Genomic DNA, 24,094 nt, shown 5'->3' on the forward strand with positions numbered 1-24,094 from the left:
AAGCGCTCTGCCACTGAACCACCACCCTAGCCCCAAGATTTTTTTTAATTGAGATAAAATTCACCCTTGGAATACGCAGACTGTATTCGTTTTTAGGATGTTCACCGAGTGATGCACCTATCATTACTACCTAATTCCAGAACATTTCTACCAATCCAAAAGAAATCTCAATCTCATTAACAGTCTCCACACCCCCACTCCCCATCCTTAGCCCCTGGCTAATCCTCTTCGTGGATTTGCCTATTCCAGTTTATATAAATGGAATCATGTGCTATATGGCTTTGAATATTTTTATTAAATTGTTAAATGTCTAAATAAAATCTGTTTTATACTCCTTTTTAATGGCTATTAGACTACAACCATAAAACTAATTTGCAAGATATATGCAAACAAAATAATAAAGCCAGTGTTCACAGGACTTGCTCAAAGTGTTATATTTGAGAAAAGCTGAGCTCAATATTCTTTCAGGCGACCATTTTGTCACCATCCACAAACCACTCCTTTTCCTTCTTCTGGATTCTTACAGGGCTGGAGGTCATAGTGAGCTCTGTGGGAGGGAAACAGGCTCAGTGTGGCCTCAGGGAACCCAGACTTAGCACAGGCTTGTGGCTCTAATGTCCTCCTGGAGGATTCCCTTGGGTTTGAGGCGGCTTAAAAAGGACTTGGACATATCTGAATGCAGTTTCTATTTATGGTGAGGACAAGGTGATTCAAAGAACTCTCTTCTAGTTGGGTGTGGTGGTGTATGCCTATAATACCAGCGACTCAGGAGGCTGAGGCAGGAAGATCACAAGTTGGAAGCCAACCTCGGCAACTTTGCGAAGCCCTAGGCAACTTAGTGAGAACTTGTTTCAAAATGAAAAATACAGGGGCTGGGGATGTGGCTCAAGCGGTAGCGTGCTTGCCTGGCATGCGCGGAGCGCTGGGTTTAATGTTTTCTTGGCTTTCCTACTATTCAAATAGTAGTGAAATCCTTCAAAATGGAATGGAACCACATAAAAATAAAAAAATAAAGATGTTGTGTCCACCGAAAACTAAAAAATAAATATTAAAATTTTTTTTTTTTTTTTTTTTTTTTTTTTTAAAAAAAGAAAGATACAAAAGGGCTGGGGGATGTGGCTCCGTGGTTAGCACCCCCAGGTTCAATCCCTGGTAAAACACACACACACACACACACACACACACACACCAAAACAAAACAAAGCAAAACAAAAAAACCCCTTCATTTCACATATGTAGAACCTTCAGAAAATGTGTACTTTCTGAGATTAACTGCAAGAATCTAACAACCACTTAAGACACTGAGTCTGTAAGATTCTTTCAACATTAAAATTAAATATATTTTAGGAGGGACTGTGACATGAGTATAGGGTTTTTTGCTCAGGGGTGATGAGAATGTTCCAGACCCAGAGAGTGTGGATGTATAAGCCTGTGATGGTCTTGTGAGAGAACTCAACCTCAGTGAGCCTTCAATTCTCTAACAATATCCACCAGATAATGCTGGTTTCTCATATACAAAATCTAGCACACACAGAAAGCAGCCAAGGAAAAATCCACTGCAATTAAGCTCCTGTGCCCACACTCAAAAGAAAGAGGCTTCCTGGATTTGCAGCCTGTTTCCCAGAGCTCCTAAAATCAAACGATGCTGAAGGATGCCTAGGTGGCAGGAAGCATAGAAGGAATGGGTCAACTGAGCCAGGATCCTCCCTGGTCATCAGGTGTGGCCTCTATAGCCCTTCACCTTGCTTATCTCTGCAAGGCAGACTTTCAGTCTTTCTCTGCTTCTAAAACATCTACGTTATACCATGGCTCATTCATGTTATTATCCTGGCCATTCTTGCTATAATGCCCTCTTGTTTTAGGTACTAAGGACTGAACACAGGGATGCTCTACCACTGAGCTACATCCCCAGTCGATTTTGTTTTTTATTTTAAGACAGGATCTCACAAAGTTGCTGAGGCTGACCTTAAACTTGTGATCCTCCTGCCTTAGCCTCCCAGTTGCTGGCATGACAGGTGTACACCACCACACCTGGTGCTATCATGCCCTCTTAAAGGCTGCACCTTCTGCAGGAGTGGGACCACATGGCCAATATTCACAATCCAGGGATGAGGGTTACTTATAATGCTAACACTGGGTAATCCTGCAGGTCCAATGAAGGAGTTCACTACTATTTAAATAGTAGGAAAGCCAAGAAAACATCTATGAGGGCAGTGGATATAGCTTAACAGAAGGGCACCTGCCTGGCATGCATGAGGCCCTGGGTTCAGTCCCCAGGACCATAAAAATAAATAATAAATAAGTAAAAATAATAATTTAAAAAATCTTTGAAATAGGATGCCACAGAGGGTCCTAATCAAGAAACAGGAACCTGATTTCACAATTTTGTTCCAGAATTAAAACAAAAGCACCTAAATTAAACACTGAGCCATGAGAGGCCACAAGAATTAAAAGGCAAAGATGATCCCAAGAATAGTGAGTGATGGCTTTGCCAATATGAATAATAGACACTAACATATATAGTATTTAAATTCCTACAGCCTCACAAGTGGGTGCCTGTACTACCTCGGCCCCACTGGGTGGGGCACTCAACCAGAACACAGGAAAGATAGGAGTGAGCTGGAAGAACCTATAGGAGGTGATGGATATAGGTGGGTTTCTGGAGAAAGGCAAAAACTCAATTACAGGCAAACTCAACCATGGTCAACTGAAGAGAATGAAAGCAAGCAGTCAACAAAGAAAAGAGACCAGAGTAGCTTCCTATATATACCAGAAGGAGCTCCTCCATCCAGGAAGAGGCCATAGTAGACTCCAGGCAACTTTCCTGGCTATAAGGGGAGCTCTTGTGTAGTCACCAGAGGCAGGGCACTGGGGAAGGAAGGGGCATCTGTCCCCAGGGCTGTGGATTCTCTTGGGAGAGCAACCACCAGCCCACAGCCCCGAAGTCACTCGAAAGCTAAAGTAAACTACACAATTTAGGTTCCCTATGTCAATGAGACTTTTTCCCCCATGCAGTACTGAGGCTTAAACCCAGGGTCTCACAAATATTAGGCAAGTGCTGCACCAAACCCTTAGCACAGCTTTCTATGTCAGAACCCAATCAGAAAGCCGAGGTCACAATCAGAAATGCTGCTTGTAGAAGACTCTGCTTCCCTGCCCCACTTAGATATCAGAGTTAAATCATCATCTGTAGTTTCTTCCCATTTCCCTCAGCACTGGCACTGCATGCAGCTCATGATTCTTTCCCTACCTTTGCATGCCTCCTCTTCCACATGGAGTTTGGTGGGCCTCACTTTTCTCCTCCCTGACCCCAGACCCTGCAGCCCTCAGACTGTGGTCCTACAAACTCTTCCTTCCAAATAATGAGGAGTCACAAGAGCAAATCAACAAGTAAACAAAACAGTGGCCACTAGTCCTGGATCCAGATCTCTTAAGTCCAGATGAGCGTAAATAAAAGGGGAAAATGTAGTTCTAAATTAAGGCAGAAAAACAAACCCACTAGTCTCATGCTACGCCTTCTTTCTATGGATACTGCCAATCATTTCAGGGATGACGGCGTCCTGCTCGCAAATGCTCTCTGCACAAAAAGAACACACCTGCTCAGGGGACTTCATTGCGTGGGACTGAAGCTCTGTGGGATGCTGCTCTGCCCGGAAAAAATGCCAAGCTTGAGTTTCGCCTTGTTATCCCAACCCATCCAGGACAGGCTGCATAATTACCTAGCAAAGTAGTTCAGAATGGAAAGCTTCAATTGCCCCTTAGCTAACTGAAGGCCAGCAATAGCAAATGTCTGTCCTGAAGCATAAAACATGGGGTAGAGCTTGGATGACAAAGCTGTTACTTATTTTGAATTCTACTTAGAGCTGGTTGTATAAATGAACAATCGGTCTTCCCATTAATCACCTCTCAAGGAAAACATCCAAGAAGATAACCCTCAGGGTTTAGTTTATGAATTTTATGTTAAAGCAAAGTTTTTCCCCTAAAGACCTCTATTTCACACGTACTCAGTTTTTTAACTATATTGGGATTTAGGAGATACACTCTTATTCTTCCCCTCTCCTTCCATCTGTACCAACAAAATGCAAGCCTGGGGTTAATGCCAGCCTGTTAGCACTTGGCAGTGGCTCCCTTAGGCGGAGGCGGAAGTGGCTGAAAGAAGTCAGGGAAGAGGGATTCTGCCAGCCCACAGCCTAGGAGCCACCCCCAGCTCAGCTTCATTTTCCAGAGCTTCCCAGAATACAATGCTCATGAAAGATGTTCCAATTTGAGAAGCAACAGTCAAAAAAAAAAGTATTGCATCTTTGTTCTCTTACAGGGTATCAATCCAGAAAATACGTTCATCTTTTGAGATGTTTATGTCTTCTTGATTCTAAATCAAGAGCACAAAGATAAGTAAAAGCCTGTTATACTTAACTGGCATGTAGACTACAATCTTAGTAAAACTTCAGCAAACAAAATATGCCACCGGGGGTGGTTATTCACAATGATCAGGAACTAACTCAAGGAGAATCAATTTATCTACCACTCATACATCCACCAACCCATTCTTCCAATCATCTATCTGCCCATTCACTTATACACCCCAACTATCCAGCCAGCCAGCCACACCTATCCATGTACCCATCTACTCATCCACCCATCCACTCACTCTTCCAAATATCCAACCACTAATTTCCTATCCATCCACCCACCCACATACCTATCTGTTCACCCATCCACCCTTCTATCCATTCAATCACTCATTTTCCACCCATTCATCCATCTATCCACATACTCTTGTTCATCCACCCACCCACCCTTCTATCCATCCAACACCCATTTTCCCATCTATACATACATACATATACCCATCCATTTATCCACCCACCTATCCTTCCAACTATAAGCCCACTTATCCATCCATCCATCCATCCATGCATACGTGTAACTATCCATTCATTCACCCACCCACCTGAGGAATGTCCATCCATCTGTTCACTCATCCATGTGTCCCTTAACCAGTCCACTCATCCAACCAACCATTTATTTATTTATTTAGCACCCAATCTGTGTAGGAACTGTGTGATATACAGGGTATTGAAAAATGAAAAAGTAAAATCCTGGTCTTCCAGGAGCTATCAGTTTGGTCCAGCAAGAGTGAAGAGGCAGCTCCCAGAAAACAGGAGAAGGGTGTGGCAGATACATCCAAATAGGATATTTGCCATCCTCCCCAAGCCATCCCAGTCTGCAGAGGATGCTATTGTTCACAATGCAACAGGCACCCACTTTGAAAGTTAACACAGAATAATTACAGAACCAGAAGGGGTGTGTATTTCTAAGGTTGCAGTTACACACTGCTGTAAAGCCCTTCACACAGGTTTTGCCAAATCCCCATTTCCATTCATTTAAAATGTTTCCCCGTCAGTTCTAAATGTGAAACCTCATCAGCTCAATGATGAAATGATTGAGAGAGCTTAGAACAAAGCAACTGAATTTTTTAATATGAAGTCATAAGGGAGCCAGGCACAGTGGTGCATGCCTGTAATCCCAACAGCTCATAGGCTGAGGCAGGAGGATCATGAGTTCAAAGCTAGCCTCTGCAACAGCGAGGCACTAAGCAACTCAATGAGAACCCGTCTTTAAATAAAATACAATATAGGATGGGGATGTGGCTCAGTGGTCAAGTGCTCCTGAGTTCAATCCCCGGTAAACCACTCTCACACACACACATATACGCACAAAAAGACATAAGGGAGAAGCAGGGACATCTCTTCAAGTGTTACAAGCCAAATTGTGACTCCTTTCTAAATTAGTATGTTGAAGCCATAACCCCACAAATCTCAAACTACAACATTTTGGAGGGAGAATCTTTAAAGAGATGATTAAAATAAAATGAAGTCATTAGGGTAGGTCCTAATCCAATCTGTCTCATGTTTTTTTTTTTTTTTTATATGAAGAGGAGATTAGCACATACACAGACGAAAGATCACACGAGGACACAGAAGAGTCTACAAGCCAAGGAGAGGTCTCTGGAGGAACACAGTGCATCTTAATAGCAGCCTGCCAGCCTCCAGAACTGTGAAAGGATCAATGCAACAGCCCTAGGGAATACACACACCCTGTCTTGGAGGGAAGGCCAGTGGCAGGGTGTGGCCCTTTGCAAGAAGCAGACCCTGCTGGGGTCTGAGCTTGAGGACCTGGTACAAAACCTCAGAAAGCTGTTGTGGAAAGACCAGGCAGATGAGACCTGTGAGGCAGGTCATTAGGGTCAGCTGGGGTAAGTGAAATCCACTAGATCTGCTCCCTTGGGTCCAGTCACTACAGTAATCTGCCCAAACGCCACAGAACTCTCTCCTCTGACTTCTGATGCACCATAGAAAGTTTAAAAGATTTATAATTACAGGTCACCCCTTCAGTTGCAAATATTTGTGACATTCTTTCCCTCCTACACTGGGAGGTTCTATAGGATCCTGAACCTCACAAAAGATGTTATCTCCATTTGACTTGGATGAACGCCAGCAACTACAAATAATTCCTAACATCGTTCTTCATGTTATTCCCAACAGAAGGCAACAAAAACCATTTTTTATTTGCATCAGTTATCAAGTTAGTAATTTATTCATTATAAAAGCATGTTTTACTTTAAACTTGTGCACATTATTACGTATCCTTATATCTTCACATAATAGACTTTATTTCTATTATTATAAACTTTATTTCTATAATTTTCACACTTACCTTTTCTTTTTTTTTTTTTTTTTTTAATTGAGCTAGGCATGCTCTATTACCAAGCTATACCCCCGGCCCTTTTTTTATTTTTCAGATCAAGTCTCACTAAAATGCCCAGATTGGCCTCAAACTTGCCACCCTCCTGTCTTGGCCTCTTGGGTCACTGGGATTATAGGTGTATATTACAACGCCAGCTTCACATTTAATTTTTCAAGCATATTCTTTCTTGCTGATCCTTCAGAAAATTAAACAGTCCGTGGGAAAAGCTGAAAATGACTTTTTAATAGTCATATTTTAGAATTTCATTGGGACTTGCTGCTCTTAAAAGCATACACACACACAACAATTCTGAAAATTGCTGGGTTTGTAGCTCAAAAGCAGGCGGCTTCTGGAACTAATTTCTTCAGAGTGTTTATGTAGTCTGCTGGAAGACACAGCTATGATTTTAAAAAAGCACATGGCCCCTCCTTTCTTCCTCCTGACCCTCTCAGTATGGATAGTGCTACTTTTGCACACAAATAGTATGCACATTATCCCTGTTAGCAGTGACAGTCTCTATGCACAGGAGTAGAGCTATGCCCCAACCACCATGCGTGTCCTCTGCACAGTTTACATGCTCATGGCATGGAGCAGAGAGCAGGAGCAGAGAAAGCACCATGTGTGCAGAGGTAGCTGCCAGCCCCTGCCAGCCATGCACTGCACAGCTGGCCCCACAACTGCAGAGGCGCCTGGAAGCCAGCTTTGCAAACAGACCACAGCTGGCATATGGCACGTGACTCACTCAGAAGCCACAGTAATAAAGCTGTAATTGTGCTTCTCAGACACTGCTAAGTTCTGTAGGTGGATTATTCACCAGCTTCTCTTACCCTGGGTTCATTTTAGCCACGCAGACTGATCCGTAATTGCAGGGGCTTCCTACACAGGCATACACTCAGTGTCAATCCTGTTGCCTCAGAGTCACATAAGTATTGGATCCTTTTGTATAAAGTTAATAGCATTCAGTTTCAAGCCAAATGAAATAAAATCCCAACACACAGGCTCTTGAAAGTAAACATCTAAACTGGCTATTTCTGCAAAGGAACCTGAGCGTTGGGGCCAGCATTTAATTTGAACATTGCACCAATCAAACAAGATTCCCAAGACAACAGAAAAATCCTCTCAGATCTCCATCCGTGTACTTATTTCCATGTGTCCATCAGCCCTTATAAAGCAAGGTTACACCATATCCTCTGCAAAGATGCACACTCTCCTCTCCTACCCTCTTCATGCAGAAAAGTCAGGATTATGGTATATATTTAATCCAAATCCCATCCTCCCACAACTAAACAGCTGTCTGTGCAACTGCCTAAAATCACGGAGGCAACACTAGCACCCTGCTGCCACCAACTGACTTGACTTCTATTTTCAATCTCAAAATTAACTCATTAAATCAGTCCAATTTAGGAAGGCTTGCCTTCCTCCTTTCTGAATGAGAATCCTTAGATACAACTGCAATTGCATCTGAGACCTTGGCCCACAAACACAGCTGTGTGTGGATGGATGGTGAAAGCATCCTTTCAGCCGTAGCCTTCTGTACAAAGCACTTCGTTTCAAGTATGCTAAACTGGACTTATTACATATTGTTCCCATAAAGCATCTCACTACACAGAAAACACAGCGTGTATTTTAAGAACAAAAATGCCACCATGGCAATGCTTCTTTGGGCAGGGCTAGGGGGCACATGGGCTCTGCTCAGAACTCCAGGGTATCATGGGCATCAGAAATCATGCTTGGTTAGCAGTTACTTTGGGTTTGGGAAAAACTACCCAGCTGGACATGTCAGCCCAGCATTCACCATCCATTTAAAAAAAAAAAAAAAACCGTCCCCAAGTCATCTTTTTAGCAACCCCAAATCTAAATTTCACCTACCGTACAGCGGACTGTCCCTCCTCGGCAGAGACTGTGGAGGGAACTGCTTCTTGATGCCCACTCGGCTCCTCCGACTGCCTTCGCGGCTTGACAGCCACTTCCTGCAAAGGCAGCACATGAGACGACCAGTCACCAGGCTGCTCTCCTAAGACATCTCATCTGTTATTAGGAAACCCCTCATTTGTGGGTTCGCCCTGCACGCCTGTCCCACAACGCCAGTGACGCTGCCTGTTGTCTCGGACTGAGACCCAGCCACGGAACATGCCCATTCAGCTCTACAAAGCGTTTCATTGAGATGACTGACCTAAGACCCCAGCATCCACTTCTGGACAGGAAATAGAACTCCTACATGAAGCCTGCGAAACCATGTGACACACTGGTCAAAAGAAATCAAACAAAAGACAGCTGGTCACAAGTCACCGTGGACTTGTCCTAGGACTTGTTGGAAGCCGGAATTCTTCACTCTTGACTGAACAAGCACAGAATTCCCAGAGGTCACTCTAACAGCCCAAAGCCAGGCAGCAAGGGAGCAGAAACAAAATCTCTCAGTGTCTGCATGGGTTCTCAGCACCAGGAGGCATCCATGCACATTCTGGACACCCTGCATTAAAGCTATTACTGGTTCTTTTACAGGTGACTGCATCTGGCCAGGCATGGTGGTGCATGCTTATAACCCACACTACCTGGGAGGCTAAGGCAGGAGGACAGCAAGTTTGAGGCCAGCCTGGGCAACTGAACAAGAGTGTGCCTCAAAATAAAATATAAAAGGGTGGCAATGTAGCTCAGAGGTAGAGCACCCCTGGGATCAATGCTCAGTGTGGAGAAACACACACACAAAGAAACAATCTATTACTGCAACAATGTTTTTCTCTGAAATATACAGATGCAGATGGAATAAGCAGAAAAAGCAGATAGGGGTCTGGGATTGTGGCTCAGTGGTAGAGCGCTCATCTAGCACATGAGAGGCGCTAGGTTGAATCCTCAGCACCACATAAATATAAATAAAATAAAGGCAAAAAAGAAAAAGCAGACAGAAGGACAGGGAGACAGAAGAAAGGGAGAGGGAAAGATTGTGGACTTTGAAGTACTAATAAGAATATGTGGTTTTCAAGAAAGATAGGAGTTAATGCTCAACATCAAAACTGTCACTTAAAATAGTGCAATAGTTCACTGCGTTTCTAAATCCACTTTGTCCCAGAATAATCCTAAGAATGCTTATAAATTTTTTAAAAAGATAAATATTAAGTGGCATCAATGTTTGACAATTGGCTATCATATGTTAACACGTGTTTTCATTTCAGAGGGGTACATTACCATTTTCTAAAGCACTCCCTCCCACCCTGTCCAGCTCCCCAAATTCTTTGTTTAGCATGAAGGTGGGACAACTAATTAAGGGGAAAGACTGTGAAGCAAGGGATTCGGAAAAGGAGGCTAAGAACAAAAGATGTGAGTCTGCAGAGGTACAGTGTTTCAAACTTCCATGCAGGTGCCAATTCAGTCCCTATGGCCCTTTCACCTGCAGTGAGATAGGCCATCCTATTCTGGGTGCGTCCTATAGATGTCTCAAGGTCAAGGTTGGGGCAGACTAGGCCCTTGCTCATAGCAGGATGCTTACCTGTGTGTAGTGGTCTGTGGATGGTGACGACCGGGACCTTTCATGGACGTACTGTGGCCTCTGATGCTGGTCCAAACCCACATCCAGAATATCATCTGCTGAGTGATACCGCCCAGCACTCTTGGCCTCCAGGGGCTTCCTCTGCTCCTTCCAAGAGGCTTGGTACTCTGCAAAGGTTCCAAGTCTCTGAGGTGGGTCCAATTTCCCGAACTTTTCTGCTTCCCTGTGACCATTGAGGATTTCTCCAAAGGAAGTGGCACGAGACCTAGTCTGGAGCCCAGAGTCAGCCCCCTCACTCCTGTGGCCTGCTGTCCGCGGCCTCTCCACCTTCTCCCTCGGGACTCCACACAGAGCTTGTCTCTGGCCTGGTCTCTGGAGGAGGGGTTTGCTTGTTTCCTCAAAAAACTTCCACCGGTCAGCAAATGTGCCCACAGTATCCTCGGGTGATGTGGGATGCTGGTGAGGACTGCAATCCACCGAGAGCCCCACCTCATTCATTTTCTCTGGTTCAGAGTACGACTTCAGTTTCTGCTCGGCTGTGAACCGTTTCCGGCCTCCAATACGAGGAACGTGGGGCATGCCACCTCCAGATGAGGGTGGCTTGGCCAGTCCTGCCTCACAGAAGTGGGGGACAGAGTTTGGCTCCTGAGGGAATGAAGATAAGGTGCTGTGGTCCCCAGTCCTGTGTTCTAGTGACCCGGGATACTGGTCCACTGGGTTGGGGTCTAAATCCCGGCGCTTAAAGGAGGTGGCTCTCAGGACCCGTGCTTGGGCCTCTTTCAGGTGGTCTTTATAGGTGCTAGAGAAGGAACCTTCTAGGGTGCCACCCACCTCAGCTGTCCAGCTGCTGGCACTGTCCTCAGCCTCACTGGCTCCAGCCAGCGTCACCGTGCTCTTGCTTTTCTGCAGCTTGGCTCTACGCATCTGGATCTCGTTCCTCAGAGTGGTGGCAAATCGGTCACTTCTCCGTGCTGGCTTACCCACCTGGGCATCGAATGGCGGTAGCTTCTCAGTGCCACCATCCTGGCCATTCTCGGGCTGGCACATCCCCTCTTGGGTCAGGGAGTGCAGCATGGGTGTCCTCTGGCGAGAGATTCTGCTGCTCTCTCCCTCCGCCCACTTGAAGCCCTCAGCTGTCTTCTGTGGACCGGCTTTCTCAGCACGGCTGGCTCTGGGAGGCTCTTGGATTCCCGAGAAGCAGCCTTCGGCCCCTGAATCCAGTAGGGGACATTGCTCTCTCTCCGGGGCATCCAGAGCCTGCTCATGCTGAGGTAGGTAGCATCGTGGGCTCTGGCCCATCAGGTGTGTAGGAGCATGCTCCAGGGCTCCTGAGGCTGCATCCGAATGCCAATACTCCCCACGGAGCTTTGTCACCTGGGTGCTTCCCTGCAGGGGCTGCCTGGCAGGCACGCAGTAATAGTGGCTCAACCCACCACTGTCCACCTTCTGGTTGGCAGCACTGGGCCACCTCCCCACAGAGGGGCTGTCATCTTGGTGGTGCGTGGCGGGAGGCTCCTGCCGACCTCCAGAGAGGGCCACCCGCTGCAGTTCCTTTGGTGACACAGGGGCCCTGTGGCTTTGGTCACTGCATTGGCGCAGGTGCTGACCCCCAGGGTGAGGTTGCCGGAAATGCACCTCTGTGCCGAACAGCCTGTCGGGAGCCCCTAGGGAACTGCCTGCCCTGTCATCTAAGCACAGCCAACCACAGTCCGTGTGGCCCTCCAGCAGGTAGCCTTGGCCTCCCACTTCCTTCCCACTACTCGGGCATACCAGCCTTCGCCGATCAGTCCTCTCTGGTCTCCAATCACTGCGGGGTTGAGCCCGAGCCAGGGCTGTAAAGTGCTGCGTGGTGGCTGCCTCTGAGAATGGAGGGCCTTGCACCTTCTCATGGCTCTTGGTGGCAGCAAAGCTATCACTGCGCAGAGGAGGTGGGGGAGGAGGGGGGGAAGAAGAGTTTTTTTTCTTGTCAGGAACATACCAAACTGGCCCAAAACTGGATCTCCCAGAAGTGGCCAACTTAGGCTCAGCATTGTCCTCTGGCCAGGGGCTTTTACTGCTATCATTAGGTACCCTGGCTGGGAAACACAGTGACCTGTCCTCTGGGACCTGAGGATCACTCACGGCCTGGCCTTGCCGGCTGCTATGCCTAGAGGCCTCCCAAAGGCCAACTTTGTAGAGGATGTTCTCTGCAGACGAGGCATCGGCCTTGGGCAAAGTGTGGTCAGGGGTGCTGGAGCTGGTGGAAAATGAGCCGTAAGCTGAGTCCCGCTTGCTGTGGCTGCTCAGGTGGTCAATGCTGCTGTTGGACTTGGCAGCTGAGAGGCGTCCAGAGGGCTGGGAGGAGTGGTCCAGGCTATCCACGCTCCCCAGGGAGCTGAAGTGGTCAGAAGTGCGCTGCAGGTTCGTCTGCTCCCAGGAGCCAGACAGGTCATGGGAGGAAGAACTACAAAAACAAGAAGAATGGTTTGCTTTAGCATCCAGTGACAACAAAGGGCAAGATCAGAGGGCAACGGAATTGGGAACAGAGCTGGCTGGCACTCTGTGGAGGGTGAAGATGCTGGATGATAACTTCCAAATGTAAGATCCCTGGGTCTGAGATTTTAGTTTGGCACATCTCAATTGTGGCTTGGTGAGATGCTCTGAGGGCAGGCTGAAGAGACTATGTCCTACCTGCTTTTAAACAGACCCCTTGTAATGACAGCACATTTTCCCAACTTCATGCCTACATCACTAGGAGGCAATGCCTCGATGAACGCTCCTATGGCCCATCAACAGCTAACTGTAGGTGTTGGTAAACGATAATTCATGAGCTAAATAAGAGTGGTTCTTATCTTATCAAATGGTCAAGGGAAAAGAAATCAAAGGCATAATATTTCTCCCATGTAACCTATGAAAATTATATGAAATTCAAAATTCAGTTCATAAATGAAGTTTCCTGGAGCACAGCTATACCCATTTGTCGACATATTGGCTGTAGCTGCTTTGGCACCACCATAGAAGAATGAATAAGTGGCAGAGACTGTCTGACCTGCAAAGCTGAAAATATTTACTATCTAGCTCTTTAAAGAACACCTTTCAGACCCCTGTTTCAGTGTATGCAATGATTTTCTGATTCCCCACTTTGTTTTCCCCTTATAGTACCAGAGATTGGGCTATGTGTATGCTAGGCAAGCACTGTACCACTAAGTTATACACCCAGTTCTTTATTTTGTTTATTCATCCCCACATGTATGAGACAAGTTCTCTGCCACTGAGCTACAACCCTAGCCCACACACCCAGTTCTTTTTTTTATTTTTTGGTCTACCACTGAGCTACACCACCAGACCCCTGTTTTTTGAGAAGGGATCCTGCTAAGTTGCCGAAGCTCGTCTCAAACTGCCATCCTCCTGCCTTGGCCTCCCAAGGAGCTGGGATTACAGACGTGTGCCATTGCACCCAGCTCCAAAGATTCTTATTATGGATTATTCACCCAAAGGGAGTAAATAAATGAGAACAATTTTAAAGTTAAAAAAGAGACTTTAGGGATAACATTTCTTTTCCAAATCCAAATATCAGAGTATGATTAGCTCTTCTCTAAATGCTCAGTTGGTTTGATATTTAAAAGAAGCAATAGGCTTTCCCAGCAAGATCATGTGCTATTATTGTGTTCAGGTAAATGATTAAACCTTGTGATTCACTAGTGCTATACACGAACAACAAAAATCACATATTCCTAATCAGGATGATGTCTAAGAAGGAGGAATAAAGGGTTGATCAAGATATTAAATATTCTCTGACATAGTAACTGTATGCTATGACTCGTATATCTTAATGATACAGATATTTATCCATGATATTAGATTCTTCCCTTGAAGTTTCACAAAGCTGTGCTATTCATGCTTCAAGCAGGAAAAAAAGCCATAGTTAAATTAGGTTTGGGGAGAACAAAGATGGGAAAGAAGGCAGTATGACCAGGACAAGGGTGTAGTGAGGAGAATGGACTGGCTGGTCACATGAGGTTTTTATACTGTATCCTCTAAAGGCAGACCCAGCATCACCAGAAATACTGCATGTTCCTGAAATTCTCCCGCCAGGGATGATTCTTCCACAAATTCTTAACTCCAGGCAGACAGAAACAACACTAAGTACAGTTTCCACACAGATGTCTCTAATTAAGAGACTGCCAGCTGGGCGTGATGGTGCATGTCTGTAACTGCTGTGACTCACAAGGCTGAGGCAGGAGGACCACAAATTCGAAGGCAGCTTCAGCAACTTAGCAAGACCCTAAGCAACTTAGTGAGACCCCTTCTCAAAAAGAGGAGTAAGCAAGGATGTCGCTCAGTGGTTAAGCTTCCCTGGGTTAAATCCCCAGTTCGGAGGGTGGGGGTGTTTAGTCACATAGACTAAGTGGAGATGCTATTAAAGTCACTTAGTTTTGAAATGAAAAGCCCATTTTTCACTTAAGTTTTATGACTCAGTTGAGAATCTATGGCTTTTCAAAAATACCAATCTCTCACTACCTTAAACAAGTAATAAATACTGTATTTGAGAGGTAATTCCTTCACACCACTTCAGTACTGTACTTTGTAGTTTTGCAGCTAACATTTATTAATAGCCAAAAATGGATTTTGAAATGGTTATGTTAGCTTAAAAACACACACACACAAACTAACAAGCACATGGATACACTTGCACACTCAAATACAAGTATACGTAGAGATACACATAGATATGCACACATATATGCTTCCAGGCACACTCACACATGCATGGGGATATATACACATGAATAAACACATGCATCCCAAAACTATGCTATCTGCCACTAACACCCTGACACATGAGAGAAAGCATGCTTGCTCACTGTTGCACTGTCATTTATTTTCATTATTATAGTTGTTTTCCACCCTCACCCATGTGCCTCCTTAGTGAAAAATTCAGTTTTAACCCTACTCAAGCGTTGAGTTGTCTGATGAGAAATGTCAAAGTCATTCTGAAGTCAAGAAGCACACTGGAATATCTGAGCATCTGCAGACTATGACAGATTTTACATCCTCCTGGAAAATGGGCATCTACCTCGCATGGTGTCGGCTGTGCCAGGAAGGGCAGCCACTGGCAGCAGGCAACTGAGAGGAGACTGGCTCAGGGTGTCCATCGGAGAACTTGGTGGCGTGCCAGGAGTGAGGCCTCCAGCTCAGCTCACTCCTCCTGGAAAAGAATGCAGACACGTGAGGGAATTTGACACCCTAGATGCATTTGTGCTAAGACAGGAGAACAGGAACAGAAATCAGTTGCACCTGTTCGGGAGGGATCTGTAGCACCCCGTGCTTCCCACCATATCCATGCACGCAGGCTTATTCATTTCAGATTTTATGAGTGATCCTTTTGCCCAATTGCAGAATGGCAAACACAAGCTCCAAAATGTGAAGCAGTTCTCCAAAAATACATGCAATTTGGGCTGGGGTTATGGCTCAGTGGTAGAGCATTTTCCTGGCACGTGTTGAGGCACTGGGTTCGATTCTCAGCACCACATATAAATAAATGAATATAAAAATAAAGGTCCATCAACATCTAAAAAAAACATTAAAAATGTATATATGCAATTTGTCAATTAAGACATTTATAAATGTAAAAATAAATAAAATTTATTCCAAATAACTAAGTAAACAAAACTTGCCCTCTCCCTTCCCCCTGTAATATAGAATGCAAACAGATTTTCCTGTCTTTTGTGGTATAACTTTGAACAGAACCCTGAGCCTCCTTGGTGAGAAGGGACTGAAGTGGAGAAGTAGTCAGTGTGCCCACGTGCCCTGCTGACAGGGGCACAGTTTAGACTGCATATCTCTATTTGCTAGCTAAGGAAAACCAGCTGTCTTGTCATTAACTAGGAGAGTCATCTTCTTCTGAGTCTCTCCATATGTACTGTCAGCTCAACCACTGAATGACCATGATGCCCTGCACCAACAGGCTTGAGTCCCTTCCAGCCAGGGCCTCTCTACATGGTCTGAGCCTTGCCAGGTTCCCACGCCACCATCTGCACCTTCCCAGATGTGGCACACCTACCCAGGTCAGGTGTGACAAGGTGTGTCCAGCTGGAGTCTCTAGGGATGCTGGTAACTTACATAATGGGGTCTCTCCAGTGGTAGAGGCAAGCGCTCTACCACTGAGCCACAACACCAGCCCTGGAAATTCTACTTCATGCCACTAATTTCAGGTTGACTTTTGATGCAGCAAAGATGACTTAGATGTTGTCAGATATACAGACCCACCCAAGCTCTCATCTTCAAAGTTACTATTCGAAGCTAGCTTTACTTTCCACTTTTCTAATTTGAGACAGAAATGACCTCACCTTGGACAATTTATAGACCAATCAAAAATGGAGAAAGAACTCAACTGAGCATTCTTTAGGTACTTTTATAGAGAGAGATTAGACATTTTCCCTAGTGGGTGAAAACATTAAAGAATATTATGTAATGAAGAATAACTTCCAAAATAGAACTGAAAAGCATTTAAAACAAACCTTGTGATGGCTTGGATAACTTTAATGAGAAAACTTATATGAGTGGTAAAATGTGGAGTATGTTGACTTTATAATAGTTTCCCATGAACTAAAAAAAAATATGTAAAACAGGAATTCACTGCACCAGAGAAATAAGTAATTATAAAACCAAGACCGTACCTCATAGAATTTCTCAAAATCCTCGTAAGAAAGGCTCTGGCCATGTGAATTTCATTTTCAGCTGGCTTTTTCTGTGCCAGAATATCCATGACTTCTTTCATTGTTCTTTATAATTAATTAATGACAAAAATAAACTAGACTGACTGAAACTGGAGGTGAAGAGGAAGAAAAAGAAGGCTGAGAAAAGAAAATGCCTAACACTTGTGGTGACACTCTTTGCACCCTGCCATGGGAATACCTGAGGTTCTATCTGGGATCAGCTGGGCAGCAATGCTCCATGGGGAGAATGAAATCTTTTCCCAAAAAAGCTATCATTAGCAAGCACATGTAAAAAATATTAGCAATAAAATCTGTCTTCATAAAATACACTGAATACTGAAAAATGAATGTCAAGTCTCTGTTCTATGCCCCCCAATCCTCTGCATCCTCACCCAACCTTCAAGTGTAAATAACCACTGCTGGGGGATTATCTTCAGCAAAATTTTAATCTCAAAATAATCAGCTCTAATATATAGTACACTTCTATGTACCTACCTACAGGTAAACTGCTCTGTGGTCATGCAATTTCATAACTGGAATTTCTATTTTTTAATACTTATTTTTCAGTTTTAGGGGGATACAATATCTTTGTTTTATTTTTACGTGGTGCTGAGGATCGAACCCAGTGCCTCATGCATGCTAGGCAAGTGCTCTACCACTGAGCCACAGCCCCAGCCCTGGAAATTTTATTTTATGCCACTAATTTCAGGTTGACATTTGATGCAGCAAAGATGAATAGAACAGAGTATAACAATTATAAATCTGCTTCTGAAAGTATCCAGCAAGCACCTTCCTTTCCAAGTACCTAGAGCTTCACCTTCAGAACTGTAGAAGAAAATGCACCACCTCCAGGCACCAAACACACAAATTTGAATATGAAGTGGAGTCAATCTTAAGCTTAGTTACTATCAGAGGGGAGAGCAGTATGGTGATAACATTAACCTACACTAGCAGAATAATAAAAAAAAAATAAAATAAACCCTCACCCTTCCAATGATCTCATGAGATAATGACAACTTACTTATTCATTTTGTAAGTGAATCAGACAGTGACCACAGAAGCAATCTAGCAGCTGACACAGCCAAGCAATTCCATCTCTGACCAAATATTACTCTGCGAAAACCTAAAGATTGTTTTTTAAAAACTTATAATAATTAATGAAAACATTTCAGATTTACTCTTTTGCCCTCAAATTTATTCTATAATGACAATATTCAGCCTCCAACTAATGTGGACTTGAACAGCTAGCCATCTGATCAAAATGTTTCTTGTTCCATGCTGATGCTAAGGAGAGTGAACTTCTAGCACTTTCATAAAATGCATCTCACCTGGCTCATGTCTTTGGGAGCTGTCCGAAGATAAGGAGCAATGCCCAGTGAAGCAAGAAAGGAATGCAAACCCACCCAGAGGCTCCTTTGTAACAAGATGACACACAATGTAAGTGTCTCTTTCACAAAGAAAGAGTCCACAGTGAGGACACTCAGGAGGGCTACCTAATACACAGCAAAGATGCTTGGAAAAAAGGTTATCCTCCTCTGTACTAGCACTGAAAATGCCAGAGCTATTGGGAACAGAGAAATTTCTCTCATTTATGTGCTCTGAATTTCCTGGTGCATCACAAACATAACTGGAAATCAACCAAGGGTCAGGCTGGTTGCTCTTCATCAGCACTTCTGATGCCTGGCAACAGCTGCCTTTGAAGAGAAGCACCTGCATGCTGCTTCCTATTCAAAGGCCCTGGAGTTGGGGACAGAGTGCTCTGGCGCCATCTAGAGCTCACCCATACTCATGGTCCCACTGGCTCTGTTTACCCACTCCTAGGCAGCAGTGAAACTTAAAGAACAGGAGATTTGAGATTCCCTTCTCAATAAGATACAAAGTGAAGCGGCTTTAAACTACCTGATCCACGGAAGCACAGGAAACAATGAGCAGGCCACAGACATTCTGCAGTATGTGCCATGGTAAGACAGTCAAGCACCTTGATGCTGGGGCCTCTGAATGCACCAAGTTTGTACCCACTTCCCCACACCACAAAATGAATAACAAAGATTTCACCAATAATGTTCTAATGATTCCTTACAAAAAATGAAAGAGGCTGAGCACAGTGGCCATGCCTGAATTCCAGTGACCTGGTGGGGCTGAAACAGGAGGACTGCAAGTTCAAAGCCAGCTTCAGCAACTTAATGAGATCCTTTCTCAAAAAAAAAAAAAACAGAAAGGGCTGGGGATGTGGCTCAGTGGTTAAGCACCCCTGAGTTCAATCCTTGTTACAAAGAGAGAGAAAAAGAGAGACAATTTCCAGGGTTTTCCTGAAATCCTTTCCCATACACTCACAAATTCTACACCAAAATTGATTTAATTTTTTTCCTCCGTGGTCCTGAGGACTGAACTCAGGCTCGCGGTACACTTACTGTAATTTTTAAAAACAATTTTATATGCTAGGAAATCTTTAGGGACTTTTTTTTAAAGACAGCATTCAGATCAAAAATACAAAAACAATGCTAAGATGTCACTGACAATGAAACATAACAGATTTAGATGTCAAATATTCTGTTTCATTTTACTGTTAGAAGGACTGCTTCAGTGAAATCTTTATTATTCATGCAGAAGGACAGAATTCCTTCCCTTTCCTCCAAAAAGAAAAGAAAAAATCTTATTAGTGTTGGGGTATTTTCATAAACTTTTAGAAGAAAAGATATACCAACCCCTAAAATAAATACAATTGTCTTCCATTACACCCTCTCCCTCCCCAAATCAGTTGAGAGTAATAGGAAGTGCTGGCTGGGGGCTAGGCTGATCAGCTGGGAGGTGGGGGTGGCTTCAGGATGGAGGGGATGTCTTGGCCTGCACTCAGGAAAGGGAAGACTTCTTGCTCTCCAGGAATCAGAAGTTGGAAAGGCCTTGTTATAAAGGGTGGAGTAGTGTCATGAGCCATCCATGGGCTGTGTGTATGAGCTATGCGCATTGGAGCTATATGAGGGGCAGGTGTGGCATTGCACGCTGATTGGGCTGTGAGATGCAACTGCGCCTTTCCTCTTGCTCTGCCTGTGATCCCACACAGCACCTGAGATGGGTGTGACTTGCCAAGATGTCAATCAATCTGCTGACTGCAAGACATCATGAAGCAAGACTCCACCTTTGAAATCTTATCCCCTTCCTTATTTGGTGCAGAACATTCCTTCGAATCTTCTTTGTGGGTCCCCCCTATAAAAATAGATTCTGGATGCACGCTCTTTTTCCCAGCTGACTCACAGAGCCACCCTACCCTCAATCTGAGAAACGCATGTTTGTGTGTTGCGTGATTTCTTTGCCGTTTTCTTATCCTAATGTTGAAGCCAGCTCTTTTAAACCTAGCTCATCTCGTCAGTGCGGCAGCTGGCGAGAGGGTAGCGAAGAATTGAATATACTCCAGGGGCTCAGTGACTGGAACAAGTTGCAGGGCTTGGAGAGGGTAGACAGGGTGCACAGGCCTGGAGGGGCAAGTCTCATAGAGAGCACAGGCAAGTAGGATGCTTTGGAATCCTTGGGGTGGGGAAGAGGGGGAAAGAGCTAGCCCCGGGGCAATGCATATATCTCATTATTTAAATAAATAAAATACACCTTCCTAAAACATGAAATGAGCCCTGGCTCTGACCTTGTGCTTCCTCCCTTCCGCCAAGCCTCTACCTTTACCTCTCCAAGTCTGTCTCTACCACTTGCCAAATTAACCTCCCAGCAGCACAGCTCTAGCCAGATCTTCTCCCTCCCTTACTCCACAACCAATAGCTGCTCCACAGAAGGATGCCCATGCTCCCAGGTCCTCCAACATCTAGCCCAGCAGTTCATGAGAGCACAGCTTGGGCTTTCAGTATCACTAGGGGACTTGTAGATAAAGTAAATTCTTAGGACCAGTGTCAGGATCTCAGGGCTTTCTTGGGTCAAATGTGTTTACTCTAGCTCCACACGATCTCTTCCCTCCCCCTTCAAGCCTCCCTTTCACTTCTTCCCCTTTGCCACTCTTTTAAACTGACAGCTCTGGTTTCCAGTTTGAGCGCACCTCATATAGCTCACATAGATTTGTGATCTACATCTCAAACCTGGCCTTAGAAGGACGGTTGCACTGCCCTGTCCTCAGAAAAGGCTGTCCTGGGGTCTACATCCACCCTTTTCTCTTTTGGAGTCACCACTTGTCGGAGTTTTCTGGCTCATGCCTTATTGGCCCACTCAGCTGTGGGCTTCCAGAAGGCAGGACCTACTGGGAAGATTTCAGGCCCAGCTGGAGTGCTTCTACACGAGTTAAATGAATGTACAAAATATGTGCATTAGAGCATACTCTAAAGGGTAACTCCCTGTGTGTGTGTTTACTGGAAGAAAAAAGCAGACTAGCCCCGAATGGCATTGGGAGAAGATTTATATGGCAGTACATTCTTTTCCTGGGCAGTGGTACAGACAGGTGCCATGATGTGGATGGTGACATCATGTCTGATAAGATCTATGGTCCTGGGCTGGGGTTGTGGCTCAGTGGTACAGCACTCGCCTAGCACAGGTGAGGCCATGGGTTCGATTTTCAGCACCACATAAAAATAAATAAATTAATTAAAGATATTGTGTCCAACTACAACTAAAAAATGAATATTAAAAAAAAATTTTTAAAAAAAGATCTATGGTCCCATGGGATAAGAATCAAGTAGTTCCTGCCTTCATACATGAAAATAAGGAAAGATAAAAATTCCCAGATGACCTCAGTAGCTGAAACTGATACAAAACATCAAAGTTGCATTTTCAGCAAAGGCAGCAGCATTCACACAGGTTGAAAGCCTTGGAGAGCTTCTCTGCCCAGCAGCTTTCTGTGCCTGTCCCCCAGGAAGAATAAGCAAGCCCACTGGTCACACCTCCGGTGTTCCTTCCAGAACTCTGGCAGGATCCACTGTGGAGCAATGGCACAAAATGAACACCCCACCAGGACGTGAGGTTGGAGCACACCCAAGTGACTCGTTTCTTCTATCAGCTGTTACTTGTTCATTTCTACAAGCCCACTAATGTCTCCCTGTACCCAAGCCACCTGGGTCCAAAAGCACATTTCCCCACTATCCAACAGTCTAAAAAGGCACCAACAAAACATCCCCACTACATTTCAATAGAACAGATGTGTTGGCAAAGAAACTCAAAGACATTCAATGTGCAGCTATTAGTATCATAAATAGCCCCAAGGGTTAGCAACAGAGCCAATGAGTCTTATACATAAGAATAAACACCAAAAAAAAAAAAAATTTTTAAATAATGTAAAGCTATGCCAAAAAAAAAAAAAGCAACAAGAGATTGTAAATTGCTATCCCTCAAAAGCCATATGTAGGGCTGGGGGTGTAGTGCTCACTTAGCATGTATGCACTGGCTTCAACCACCAGCACTGCAAAAATAATAATAAATAAGAAATGCTACATGTAAAGAGACCTACCTACGTACATAAACGTGAAGGAAAAGTAAAGAGGCCCCATGACATTCATCTACCTAGCCTGCCATGGAATTCTGCCCATTATCCAAAGTCCATGCTAATTAACTGCATCTTCATGATTTGTCCACAAATTCCCTTTGTGGAGTCTTTGGTTACTTTTAGCATCCCCAGATCAAAAGCCAGTAAATTAAGAAGACATTTCTCTTAGAGAAAGGAACACGGAGTAGGGATATACACCTGAACTGTGAAGTTTAGAGAAAATAACACAAGAAAGATATCAGTCATGGGGCTGAGGTTGTGGTTCAGCGGTAGAGTACTCGCCTAGCATGTGCGAGGTGCTGGATTCAATCCTTAGCACCACATAAAAATAAAAACAAATAGAAATAAAGGTATTGTGTCCAACTACAACTAAAAAAAATTAAAAAAAAAAAAAAAAAGACATCAGTCACAAAGTGGCAAAGAAATGTTAGCCAGGACTATGGAAAGAGATGGCATTCTGCTTTAAAGTCAGAAAAAAATAAGGTCCAAGAAATTTACAAGAATTCATCTGAATACGAAGTATGGGTCCTGCTGCTGAAGGTTATTGGAATTGGCAACAGTCAAATGCTGTCCCACCAGGTGCAGTGATGCATGCTTGTAATCCCAGTGACTGAAGAGGCTGAGGCAAGAGGATCACAAGACTAAGGCCAGCCTCAGCAACTCAGCAAGACCTCAGCAACTTAGAAAGAACCCCTCTCAAGAGGAAAAAAAAAATAAATAAATAATAAGAAGGCTGGGGATGTAGTTCAGTGGTAAAAACAAAACAAAACAAACAAACAAACAAAAACACCTATTCTGATAGAAATAATATTTCTCCAAAAGAAGACTATCATTTTAATCCATACTCTCTACGATCCTTTACATACTTGGAGAACTATTCAATAATACCATATATGTACAGTCACTATGGTAAACTGCCAGTCTTCTTGCTAACTGGCTGTTAAAAATGTTCACCTATTTTATCATATAGAATCACTAAGGATGGAAGGCACTCTTGCCTTGCATTAGCGTCAAGTCACAGAATGGCCCTCTTTATCCTTTATGTAATGAAACACAGGGACTGGGGGTGTAGCTCAGTGGTAGAGTGTTTGCCTATCATACCTGAGGCCTTCAGTTCCAGCCTCAGCACTGCAAAAAATAAATAATTAATGAACTATAGTCATGGTTGGAAAATTCAAGAAGGAATGCTCAAGTAAGATCTGTAACCTCCTCTTACTTACCTTGCTCTATCTTATTAAATGCAAACAATCCCACCACAATAGTTTCGACAGTACAGCCATCCTTTAAGGTGAAAGGCAGCTCTGCCTGCCATGCCCCATGATATCCAAGACGCTGACTATCCCACCTGACCACCAACGGTCTGGACACAGGAATGACCTGAGCTATCTGAAGAACACATTTCACAACAACAGCTGTGCCACAGTGGTCAACCTTCTGCAAATACCTCCTGAACACGTGTCCATGACACCACTTTGGTTAAAGAGGCCTTCAGACTCTCAACTTCCACCAACTGGCTTTCTTTCATAATAAATCAAGCTCCCAGGCACTGTTCTAGGTGGGTTTTATGAGGGTGTGGGTGGGGATGACAAACTCTAGGGGAAGGGCATGGTATGTTCCAGCAGAGGCATGAAGCTGTTCTCGTGGTGAGCATGTTCTCCACCCAAATGAAGCAAGCAATGCAGAATCAAACCAAAC

At 44.3% G+C, this 24,094-nt stretch overlaps 1 protein-coding gene across 1 annotated transcript in view; it reads right to left on the reverse strand.

Annotated features, from left to right (window-relative positions):
* The window catches only part of LOC114106849 (protein Shroom2), a 132,686-nt gene that overhangs the window by 37,907 nt on the left and 70,685 nt on the right, over positions 1-24,094 (reverse strand). Inside the window, exons 3-5 of the mRNA XM_027954018.2 lie at positions 15,288-15,419; positions 10,232-12,674; positions 8,617-8,717 (exon numbers count right to left, since the gene is read on the reverse strand). Coding sequence (XP_027809819.2) covers positions 8,617-8,717; positions 10,232-12,674; positions 15,288-15,419 — 2,676 coding nt within the window. The remainder of the gene's footprint in view (positions 1-8,616; positions 8,718-10,231; positions 12,675-15,287; positions 15,420-24,094) is intronic.

Source organism: Marmota flaviventris, chromosome Y (assembly GCF_047511675.1).
Source record: "Marmota flaviventris isolate mMarFla1 chromosome Y, mMarFla1.hap1, whole genome shotgun sequence".
Classification (NCBI taxonomy): Eukaryota; Metazoa; Chordata; class Mammalia; order Rodentia; family Sciuridae; genus Marmota; species Marmota flaviventris.